Raw genomic sequence first — 11,949 nt, 5'->3', positions numbered from 1 at the left:
CCCCCGCCCCTCGGCTGAGGCAACACCTCTGCTTCCAGAGACCCACACTCCTAAAGCTAAGGCCTTTCAGGCTGCTCTGAGTCCACGCATTCCATCTGGCTTCTGGGATTCACAATCAACTTGGAATTGTCTAGTAGCCAAAAGAGACTGTGGATTAGTTGTGCATGGAACAACTTAGAATTTTTGCATCTGGTTTAATTGCATCAGTATTCTGATTAGCTGCTTATTTAATCAGCAGATACTTAATGCAGCCAAATCGGCCGCTTGGCTGTAGGAATTCACTTTGAGCATTGCAACTCTTTTTGTCTTTCCAGAATAAATTGCAGCATTTCACAAGTCTGGCGGCAGATGTCTAAGCAAACAAATACAAAGCTGCGTGCATCTGTGAGTAGACAACAGCTGCATTCCTCTGTTTAGATCTGCACGTTGTTTTAGGTGTGCGTATATTTCGCAAAGCAAGCACATTCAAGGTGCCAGAGTCTTCTGGTCTCAGGTAACATGACTTTTGCAGAACTTTTAGAGCAGGTCGGCAGCATGGGCCATTTCCAAATTATCCATGTAACGTTACTGGTCCTGCCAATATTACTGATGGCCAGCCACAACATCCTGCAGAACTTTACAGCTGCTACGCCTGGGCACCACTGCCATATTGCCGTTGTTGCTAACTACACTTGTGATGACAACTTCACAGACCTCCTGAGTTGCCAGGAGCTCCTCAGGATCTCCATCCCCATGGATGTGAACCAGCAGCCAGAAAAGTGTCTCCGATTCATCACCACCCAGTGGCAGTTCCTCCTGGACCCAAATGCCACAACCAATGGAACTGAGATGGACACAGAGCCCTGTGTGGATGGATGGATATATGACAGGAGTGTTTTCACCTCCACCATCAGCACTGAGGTAAGAAAGATTGTCCTGGCAATGACTGGCTAGTGACTAGACTGAGCCAGATTGCCACCTGGTGAAAACCAGCATAGTTTGATTGAAATCAACAGAGCTACACTGATATCTGCCAAAAAGGATCTGGCCTAGTACATCCGAACCTCATCATGCTGGGTATTTCACAGACCCTGAGCAAGATCAGGGTCACATTTTGCTAGGCTCTTCACAAACCTTGTCTGAGTTTGGGGGCCCCATTCTCACTATTTCTCACTGAGATAGTGTTTTCTCTCCCACTTGCAGTGGGATCTGGTGTGTCGCTCACGGACACTGAAACAGATGGCTCAGTCGATCTATATGGCGGGAGTCCTGGTGGGAGCGGTTGTGTTTGGAAGTCTCTCTGACAAGTAAGACATCTGTCTGTCACTTCACTTATGTAGTGTGCAGGAGATGAATGACCTAGGGGTAGTGGCCCAGTTCTAACAGCTTCCAGCTGTCTTTACCAGCACTTGTAATCAGAGAGGAAAGTTTGCCCAGTGATGAGGGCACTTACCTAGAACTTGGGGAAACCTGGGTTCAAGCCCCTCCTCTGCCACAGACTTCCTGTATGACCTTGTGCAAGTCACTTACTCTCTCTACATCTGGGTTCCGCATCTATACAATGGGGATTATAGCGCTGCCCTACCTTAGTGATGAGGGTCATACAGGTCCCACATATTGATAACTCAATGCTCTAGCCACTAGCCCAGTCTGCCTGTTAGCAGCTAATCTTGGTTTTCTCTGACACAGGTTTGGACGGAAGTCGCTTTTGATCTGGTCCTGTCTGCAAATGGCCGTCACCAGCTCGTGTGCTGCTTTCTCATCTAACTTTACTATGTACTGCATTTTCCGCTTCCTGGCTGGAATGGCTCTGTCAGGGATCAACCTCAATTGTGTGTCCCTCTGTAAGTACTGACCCAAGCAAGTAGCAAGTCTTTGGGGTCTTGCACGATGTTTCCATTAGGAGGAGAAATTGATGATGGAGCCAGCTATTTCTTTGGTGCAATCCTGTTTTATTACAAAGTCTTGTTTCCCTATTCACAACAGGAAACAGCTGGAGGCAATTTCTTTGTTCACTGTACCAAGCCTTTTTCCAGCCAGCACTCCGCCCCAAAAGCTCTCTTTCTTAGTGTTTTCTCAGGGTCACACTACCAGGGCTTCTCTGGCTGTGTCTTGGGCTTCTTTGTACCTTTTCTGTTATTGCTGCTTTTCTCACACACAAAGACAGACACACTGCACCAGTCCATGTTCCAGCCCTTGCGTTTGCTAAATCAATGTCCAGGGAACCCCCGAGGACCATATGATTCAGCATCTACTCAAGTCTTGCCATGTGCTTGTGTTTTGGGTGGTGGCTCCTATCATTTCAGATATCTGGTTCCATAAAAGGAGCTTGATTGTTTCTTACATCTATCCTGAATGAAAAGTGGCAGTTATGTCCACCAGCTCCAATCCCCCAGCATAACAGAATCTTGCTACGTTAAGGTAAAGGGGATGTTGAGGAGAATGAGAATTACAAAATAATGCATGTGACAGAGATGCTAGATGAGGCACTATTCACCCCTCAAAGAGCTTACAATCTAAACGGCATGGTGGCCATGCCTAGGAGCCCCAGCCATAGACTACGATCCCATTGGGCTAGAGTCTGTTTAAACGTAAAACTAAAAGACACTCCCTCTCGCAAAGAGATTCAGTTTAGAGTTGGGTGATATTTTTTGGCTGAAACTGTTTTCCATAAAACATGCAGATTTCACAACATCCAAAATATTTCACAAATTTGTGTTGGTTCTGCCAAATTATTCACGTTGAAAGTAAATGAAAAAAAGTGGAAACGTTTTAATTCTTTGGTTCAAAATGACTTTTCATTTCAAAATGTCCTTGATTATATTTTTTTAAATTCCAAAACATTACACAAATGCTGACAATCAAAACAAAACAGTTCATTAAACCCAAAATGAAACCTTTTTCAACTCTTTGGTTTGCCAAAAATTTGCCAAAAATTAAGACTATGTATTTTCTGGTTGGCCCAAAATAAATGTTTTTTTCCGGTTCCTCTCCCCACCCCCTTTTCTTTTTTGGAGTTTCCACCAAAACAAAAAATCCATTATTCTCCCAGTTCTGCTTAAGTTCCACTTAAAAATCTGGCCACTTGTTTGGGGTGGATTTAGGTGCCCTGGCGGCTTTGAAAGCTGGGACTGAGGTTCTCTGGACTTTGACTCTCCTCCTGCTTTTATCTCCTCACCCAGCTATGGAGTGGACTCCCACCAAACTCCGGGCAGCAGTTGGCATGGTGACAGGATTTAGCTACAGCATCGGGCAGTTCATTCTGGCTGGGGTGGCCTATGCCATCCCGGATTGGCGCTGGCTGCAGCTGGCTGTTTCGGTGCCCTATTTCATCTTCTTCTTCTATGGCTGGTAAGTGTCCTTCTCACCTGTAAATCCTGCCAGGGTGATGACATCCCTGTTATCCCCTGTGGGGGACAGGGGTTCTGAAAGCTATCTACACTGAGAGCTCTTGGACACCAGAACTGTCTCTCACTGTGTTTCTGTCCAGCACCTAGAACAATGGAGGCCACAATCTAAGACTGCCCTGATTGTTATTTTTAATACTATGGTAGCATTTGAAGGTCTCAGCTGAGGTCAGGGCCCCATTGTGCTGGGTGTGGCTTAGACACACACCGAGGGACAGTCCTTGTCCCAAAGAGCTCACAGACTAAATAGAAAAGGGAAGGGTTATTATTCACATTTTACAGACTGAGGCTCTGATGCACAGAATGAGGGAATGACTTGCCCAAGGTCACATGGGGTGTCGGTGGTAGAGCAGGGAAATGAACCCAGGTTTCCCAAGTCCCAGGCTATTGTCCTAACCACAAGACCAAGAATAGAACCCAGATGTCCTGCCTCCTAGCGCTGTACTCTATCCATGAGATTAGACCATACTGCTTCTCAACTTGCTGCTTTAGCCAAACACTGCATCTATTTTCTAAGCACATGGAGACGGAGGGGTTTCGAAATGTGCCCTGAACTTAGGGTGTCCAGATGATGTGAAAAATCAGGACACTTTTTTTTCTGGAGCAGGGGGAACAGTATAGTTGTGTGTATATAAGCCAAAGCCTCTAATATCAGGATATCTGGTCACTCTACCTGAACTGCAACATACTCTTGCTCTGTCATACATAGGTTGGGAGCCCCAGGTGTCCTGAGTCTTTTCAATAGTTTAGTGTTTCTCACGGTGGGAAAGACCCTGTTGTAATGAACACACAGGCAATTCTTTATTAAGCTGCTGGACACACGCAGCCCTGGGGTTTCCCTGGGTTCTCCACCCTGCACTGCCCAGTGTCACCACATGGGATCACCCTAGAGTTCTGCCCTGCACTAAATCAGGGTGGCAGGGAAGCTGGCTACTATGTGCCCTTCTGTTTCTAAACAGGTGGTTCACGGAGTCGGCCCGCTGGCTTGCAATGGCCGGCAAACTGAACCAGGCATTACAGGAGTTGCAGAAAGTGGCACGAATAAATGGGCGAAAGGAAGAAGGGGACAAACTCAGTGTAGAGGTGAGGAATTGAATGGGCTAAAATGGGAGGCTGTAATACATGGAGTTTATGTGGGCACCTCTCACCCTGTGATTGCCAGAGAGAGGACATACACACTCACACACCATAGAATGAACTCAGACACCCCTTCTCCAACGAGGGGACTTACACACACACACACACACTCCAGAAAGGGGACACTCTCTCTTTTACACACATACACACATTATAGAGGGAACCCACACACATCCTCCGCAGAAAGGACACACACACAAAGAGGGAAAAAGCTGGGCAAATAATGCATTCTTTTAGTCACTGGCAATTCCAAAAACTTGTGAGAAAAATTGTTTCAGGTCAAATTGAAAATGAATTTTTTCAATATTTTGGGCAAATCGAAAGCTGGAAAAATATTTAGTTCAGGCCAAATTTTCATTCAATGTGAAATGACGTCTTATTTTGAGCATTTTTTAACATTTACCCTCCAAAAAAGTATATAAAATTAAAGGAAATTTCAAAACAAAAATTTGTTTCAAATAAACCCCCCAAAAATTAATTAAAAAAGTCAAAACAAAATGTTTCAATTTGGTGGGGTGTTGTTTTGGGGGTTTTTTGGGGGGGAGGGAGGTTTTTTTATTTTCCGAAAATTCAGTGAAATCTACACAAATTTGCAAATCGTTTTGGTGTCACCAAATCTGCATTTGTCACTGAAAAAAAAAGTTTCAGTCAAAACATTTTTCCCAGCTCTAAACAGGGACACACAAACATTTGTTGCCAAGGGAGTAATAAATCTTTTATTTCCCACGCCCAAAAATCAAGTCCCAAAGTCCAGCTATAGCTGTCGTAAAACAATAGCAATCAAGAACCTAAATACAAACATATCCAGGCCTTAATGATTCCAGTAAAAGAGACAGCCAGGTCTAATGACAGGATGATCCTCTTATAAATCTAGCACATGAATTGCTGTGTGGAAATGTAGGTTGCTAAGAAGGATGTTGCAATGGGAATTCTAGCATCCGAAATCTAAAGTGCTGAGAGACCTCATAGCAGGTGCTCTTCCAATCCATAGGAGGCATTCAGTACCTTGCACAGTGCCCAAAACAAGTAATAGCACAGGGCTCCTTGCAGCCCTATGAGTTGAAACGCTTGCATTTCCTGTTCTATGCCTCCTCCCTCTGCTACCTGCATCCCCCAGTGGTAGTCAGGGATACTGCCTCCAGACTGCAGCTCCACCAATGGCAGCAGTCAGTTATTGCACTAGCTTCAGACCCCAAAGGTTTACATGAGTAACAAGAACACCTCAAGTTACAAATGTAAGGATTTTTTTTTTTAAATAACCAAGGGTATGGGGAAGACAAACTCTCCTGCTTCTCTTCCCCACAGGTCTTGAGAGCCAGCCTGCAGAAAGAAATGTCCTCAGTCAAATCCACCCACACAGCTGTCGATCTGGTGCGCACACCATCTATACGCAGGATATCCTGCTGCCTGTGCTTTGTCTGGTAGGTGGGTTCATTTAGATGAAGAGGGAGCAAGGATGGTGGAGGGCAGAAAATAAACCAGGGGCTTTTGTTTTGATGGTACAATCAGCTGAGATCTGAACACTGTTGTGTTCGGTGCTGTACAGTAAGACGAGACAGGTCTTTAAGAGTTTACAATCTAAACAAAGGTAGGATTATTGCCCCCATTTTTACAGAAGGGGAACTGAAGCATAGATACACTAAGTGACTTGCCCAAGGTCATACAAGGGAGTCTGTGACAGAGCAGAGAAGTGAACTCAGGTCTCCCAAGTACCAGGCTGCAGAGTATTACAGCACTCTCAGTGGCAACAGGCAATACTGCACCCTGCAGACTATTTCTACAGTACCATGCATTTTTGTGCTGTCAATGACAGGTTCTCCACCAGCTTTGCCTATTATGGGTTGGCCATGGACCTGCAGAATTTTGGGGTCAGCATCTACCTCATTCAGGTGATATATGGAGCTGTCGACATCCCTGCAAAACTGATCGGTTTCTTCATGATCAGTTTCATTGGCCGGAGAGTCACCCAGGCATCTGCTCTTATTCTAGCAGGGCTTGCAATTCTGTCCAATATATTTGTGCCGCAAGGTGAGATCCTGGTGCATTATTGATTTGCATGATCTGATTTTAATCAGCACGTATTAGCATATAAGCAATTAGCATATATGCAAGATGCAGCAAGAGTAACGTTATGAGAGTGCTTTCTATAAAAGAGATGTCTGTATATTAAAGGTGGTTGGAAATTTTTTCATCTAAATTGTTTTTCAACAGAAAATTGGGGGTTTGACTAAATTAAATTTTATGTGAAAAGCACCAGTCTCAACACAGAAAATTTCAATTTTTCAATAAAAAATGAATATCCAAAGCCCCTCCCCCCAAAATTTTAATTTGGAAATTCTGAGGTCCTTAGCGGGGCTACGTCTCCCATAATGCCATGCAACTGCCATGACTCATCACTTTCCTTCTCTTTGCCTCCCTGCACTGATCTCCTCTTCTCTATCATATCAAATATAAGCTACCTGTCTTCACTCTCAAGACCCTTCACGACCTATCCCCTCCTGCCCTATCATCTCTAACTCAGTATTGAAAGATTGACTTCCACCTCCAATCAGTCCACGACGTCAGCCTCTGTCACCCACTTGTTACATTTTCAAACAAGCACCTTTGTGTTTTCCCCCATGCAGCCCCTCATGCTTGGGAAAAGTTTCCCCTAAACAGCTGCTTTGAGCAAGGGGTTAGACTAGATGACTTTCTGAGGTCCTTTCCAACCCTAATCTTCTATGATTCTTCTATGATCTGCAAAATTAACATACTATCCTCCTTCAAAACCCTCCTTAAAACTCCCTCTGCCCTGAGGCCTACTAAAAGCTTGACAACAGGTAGGCTGCTGGTGTGCTGAGGTCACAGCCTATCTGCTGACCAGTAGTGTCTCATTGTTTCCTTGTGATACCCAACCATAAACCAAGGGCCACCCAATGAAATCAATAGGCAGCAGATTTGAAACAAACAAAAGAAAGTACTACTTCACACAATGCACAGTCAACCTGTGGAACTCATTGCCAGGGGATATTATGAAGACCAAAACTATAACTTGGTTAAAAAAATTAGATAAGTTCACCAATGGCTATCAGCCCAGAAGTCAGGAACACAACCCCATGCTCTGGGTGTCCTAAGCCTCTATCTGCCAGAAGTTGACGACGGGATGGATCACTTGATATTTACCCTGTTCTGTTCATTCCCTCTGAAATATCTGGCATTAATGTACTGTTGGAAGACAGGATACTGGACTAGATGCACCATTGGTCTGACCCAATATGGCCGTTCTTATGTACTTATCTGTCTATCCATCTGTTATCTCTTGTCTTATACTTAGATTGCCAGCTCTTTGGGACAGGGACTGTCTCTTTCCTGGCCCATTACTGGGGCTACTAGGCACTATGATAATACAAATAATAAATGACAAGGGGAGGTCATGGTGCATCCTGGGAGATGTAGTCTGGCCATTAAAAAAAAAAACAAAATAAAAATGAATTTTCAATTAAAAGACATTTCTCTTGGAAGTTACTTTTCGACCAAAAACATTCCACCTGTTGTAATTCCTGAGCTCTTTTTACAGAGTCTGGGGGGGACAGAGATTAAGGACTGTGTTTGTACGTCTACATTGTGCAAAGAGCTGAGCCCCAGCAGCATCTGCTGATGTCATCATTTCCTTCCCCCTAGATCTGCAGACCCTACGCACTCTGTTAGCTGTGTTTGGAAAAGGCTGCCTGGCTGCCTCATTCAACTGTGCCTTCCTCTATACGGGAGAGCTTTACCCCACGGTGATTAGGTAGGTAGAAGCAAACGCTCCTTCAGGAGTCCTGCCTGGGCTGCTGTGCTGTGTTGCAGTTTGCACCCTGCATAATTAACCTCAAGAAGATGGCAATGACAGAATGACAACAAGTTCTCTGGTCAGCTGAGCCACTGGGTTTCCTACAGCTGTTAGGAGATGCAAAGCCAAACTAATGTACTGGATAAGGCCAGACTGCATGAATCAGGATACCTTGTTCTACTGCTTTCTGATAGGAGGATACTGCAGGCAGTTAGATTAGATAGATAGATAGCCTGACTCTTCTCTCCCCACCATGGCAGACAGACCGGGATGGGATTTGTGAACACCCTGGCTCGGGTAGGCGGCATCGTGGCCCCACTTGTGAGAATGACCAGCGAGTACTTGCCGTCCCTGCCGTTGATCATCTATGGAGCTGCCTCTATCGTATCCGGCATTGCCACGTGCTTCCTGCCTGAGACCCGTAACGTGCCATTGCCAGACACCATAGAAGACGTCAAGAGGCAGTGAGTAATTTCTGTGGCTATTAATGACAGCTAGTGGAGAAGTATGGCCAAATGGCTAAAACAAGGGGCGGGGGCTCAGAGATCTGGGTTCTATTTCTAGCTCCACCAGCTTGAGCTCTCTCGATGCCTGTGTTTCCCCTTCCACCCCTTGCCTAGTAAGATACTAAGCACTTCAGGGTCTATCTCTTAGTATGAGTCTGTGCAGCGACAGGCGCGATGGGGTCCTGGCCGCGATGGGGTCTGCGCGGCGCCTGGCACGACGGGGCCCTGGTTGTGACGGGGTCTGCGACGGAGTCTGCACGGCGGGGCCCTGGCCGCGAAGGAGTCTGCGCGGCGCCCGGCGCGACGGGGCCCTGGCCGCAACAGGGTCTGTGACAGGGCCCTGGCCGCGATGGGGTCTGTGACGGGGCTCTGGCCGTGACGGGATCTGCGACGGGGCCCTGGCCGCGACGGGGTCTGTGACAGGGTCTGTGTGGCGCCGGGCGTGACTGGGTCTGCGAGGGGGTCTGCGCAGCTCCCGTCGCGATGGGGCCCTGGCCTCGACGGAGTCTGCATGGCGCCTGGTGCGACGGGGCCCTGGCCGCGACGGGGTCTGTGACGGGGCTCTGGCCGTGACGGGATCTGCGACGGGGCCCTGGCCGCGACGGAGTCTGCGCGGTGCCTGGCGCAACGGGGCCCTGGCCGCGACGGGGTCTGTGACGGGACCCTGGCCGCGACGGGGTCTGTGCGGCGCACGGACTGACGGGGCCCTAGCAGCGATGGGATCCGCGACGGGGCCCTGGCCGCAACGGGGTCTGCGACAGGGCCCTGGCCTCGACGGAGTCTGCGCGGTGCCTGGCGCAACGGGGCCCTGGCCGCGATGGGATCCGCGACGGGGCCCTGGCCTCAACGGGGTCTTTTACGGGGCCCTGGCCACGACGGGATCCACGACGGGGCCCTGGCCGCGACGGGGTCTGTGCAGCACCCGGCGCGACGGTGCTCTGGCCGCAACGGAGTCTGCGCGGCACCTGGCGCAACGGGGCCCTGGCCACGACAGGGTCTGTGACGGGGCCCTGGCCGCGACGGGATCTGCGACGGAACCCTGGCCACAACGCCACCTGCGATGGGGCCCTGGCCGTGACGGGATCCGCGATGGGGCCCTGGCCGCGACGGGGTCTGCGCGGTTCCTGGCGCGACGGGGCCCTGGCCGCGACGGGGTCTTTTACGGGGCCCTGGCCGCAACGGGATCTGCGTGGTGCCTGGCGCGACGGGGTCCACGAGGGGGTCTGCGAGGCTCCCGTCGTGACGGGGCCCTGGCCTTGACGGGGTCTGTGCGGCGCACGGACTGACGGGGCCCTAGCCGCGATGGGATCCGCGACGGGGCCCTGGCCGCAACGGGGTCTGCGACGGGGCCCTGGCCTCGACGGGGTCTGCGACGGGGCCCTGGCTGCGCTGGGGTCTGCGGGGCGCCCAGCGCGACGGGGCTCTGACCACGCCGGGTTCTGCGCAGCGGCCGGCCTGACAGGGCCCTGGCCGCGCCGGGGTCTGCGCAGTGGCCGGCGCGACGGGGCCCTGGCTGCGCCGGGGTCCACGGGGCGCCCAGCGCAACAGGGCCCTGCACGACGGGGCCCTGACCGTGACGGAGTCTGCGCGGCGCCCGGCGCAACTGGGCCCTGACTTTTTCAAAACAAAAAAAAAGGTGGTTTTCTAGTCTGAAATGACTTTTTGCTCAGAAATTTAAGCTAATTGTAACAACAATTAAATAAATTGATCAAAAACAAAACAAAATGTTTAAAAATTATTGAAATGAAACATTTTCATTGATTCAAAATGAAATTTTTTCTGTGTTCTTGAGTCGTGACAATTTTTGAGATTTTGACTTCATTCCAGTTTGCGACAGGAACGTTTTTCAAAATCTCAAAAATATTCATAGGATGTGACAATCATTCCCTTCCCCAAGCCAAGACTCTGACTCCTACATGAGAAGAAGAAGGTGATCTTACCCTGACACCTGTTCTTTACTCTCTTGGGTGCCACAGTGCCACGGCCTCTAGGCTGAGAACCCATACCTGAGTCCACACTGCCTTATGTGGGGAGGGGAAGGAGGGTAAAATGGGGATAGTGTAATTCACAGAGCTATTGCGCGGCTTAGCTAATCTCTATTTATAAAGGGCTGTAACGTGCTGTGATGAAAAGAGCTACAGATATGCAGCGTTGTTATATAATAATGTGGTCTCTTCTTATTCCCTTATAGGAGAAGGTCCAGAACGAGTAGAGATGTAGGATGGGAAGACAAGATCCCAGTGAAAGTCTCCAGATTGGAACCACTCAAGGAAATCATTTAAGAAGAGAAACTAAACAGATTCTACATCCTGATACTAATTAGTCAGAATAAAAATGAGACATGCCTGCATGTTTTACCAGCTCACGGTCAGAGATTGCTTTTGTAGAAGGGGTATTCATGGGATGTTATGTCAGTCTTTTGTACCCACTTTCAGAAAAGCTAATAAAGCCAACTGTGCCTTCAAAAAAAGCCATGGCTGCTAACATGAGGCGGCAGTGTGATAGTGGACACAGCTTTGGGCTAGGAGTCGGACAACCTGGATTCTCTTCCTGGCTCAACCATTGACATTGGATTTGTGTCTATTACTCTTCCCACAGCAAAACCAGTGTGAACAAACCACACAAGTCCTAAATAACTGTGTAATAGGACTAGCCAGAAAACAAGAATTCTGTTTAGCACGGTAATTTCAGAGGTTTTATAATTTTTGTTCCACATCAGAGCAAAACTGAGACCTCTCAAAATGTTTCATGAAAACAGAGAACTCTACCTCAGAATAGCCAATAGCTCAGACAAAGCAGCAACCTAAACCTTGTTCTTCCACACCCCAACCAAGTGTAGTAGAAAATAAGAGCATGAGGCCTGAAACCTAGCATAATAGGCCAAGGCATAACGCCTAAGCTGAAAGATTGGCCAAACCAAAGTTAGCAGGAGTCAGGCTGTGAACTTACGACCTCACAGAAACTGGCAAGAAGAAAGCTGATACTGCAAACACATATATTTCCAAAATGTTACTAAAGTCTAAAACTATATATCAGAGACAGAAGGTACTAGGACCTAAGAGATAACAAGGGCCACCTGACCCCCGAAAATGACATTTTAATGGATAGA

The 11,949-nt window shown here is 48.2% G+C and overlaps 1 protein-coding gene across 1 annotated transcript; it reads left to right on the top strand.

Annotated features, from left to right (window-relative positions):
• Positions 1-498: 498 nt before the first annotated feature.
• Positions 499-11,293, top strand: LOC137150488 (solute carrier family 22 member 6-B-like). Its single transcript, XM_067544446.1, has 10 exons — positions 499-900; positions 1,183-1,286; positions 1,669-1,823; positions 3,162-3,330; positions 4,346-4,469; positions 5,829-5,944; positions 6,337-6,551; positions 8,184-8,292; positions 8,595-8,798; positions 11,032-11,293. Exons 1-10 carry the CDS (start codon positions 499-501, stop codon positions 11,120-11,122), a joined length of 1,689 nt encoding a protein of 562 aa, XP_067400547.1. The 3' UTR covers positions 11,123-11,293.
• The last annotated feature ends 656 nt before the right edge of the window (positions 11,294-11,949 follow it).

This window comes from Emydura macquarii, unplaced genomic scaffold (genome assembly GCF_026122565.2).
Source record: "Emydura macquarii macquarii isolate MOO-44397 ecotype Brisbane River unplaced genomic scaffold, CSIRO-AGI_Emac_v2 contig_968, whole genome shotgun sequence".
Lineage (NCBI taxonomy): Eukaryota > Metazoa > Chordata > Testudines > Chelidae > Emydura > Emydura macquarii.
The sequence above is the reverse complement of the archived record's forward strand: the minus strand, read 5'-3'. Positions and strand labels throughout refer to the sequence as shown.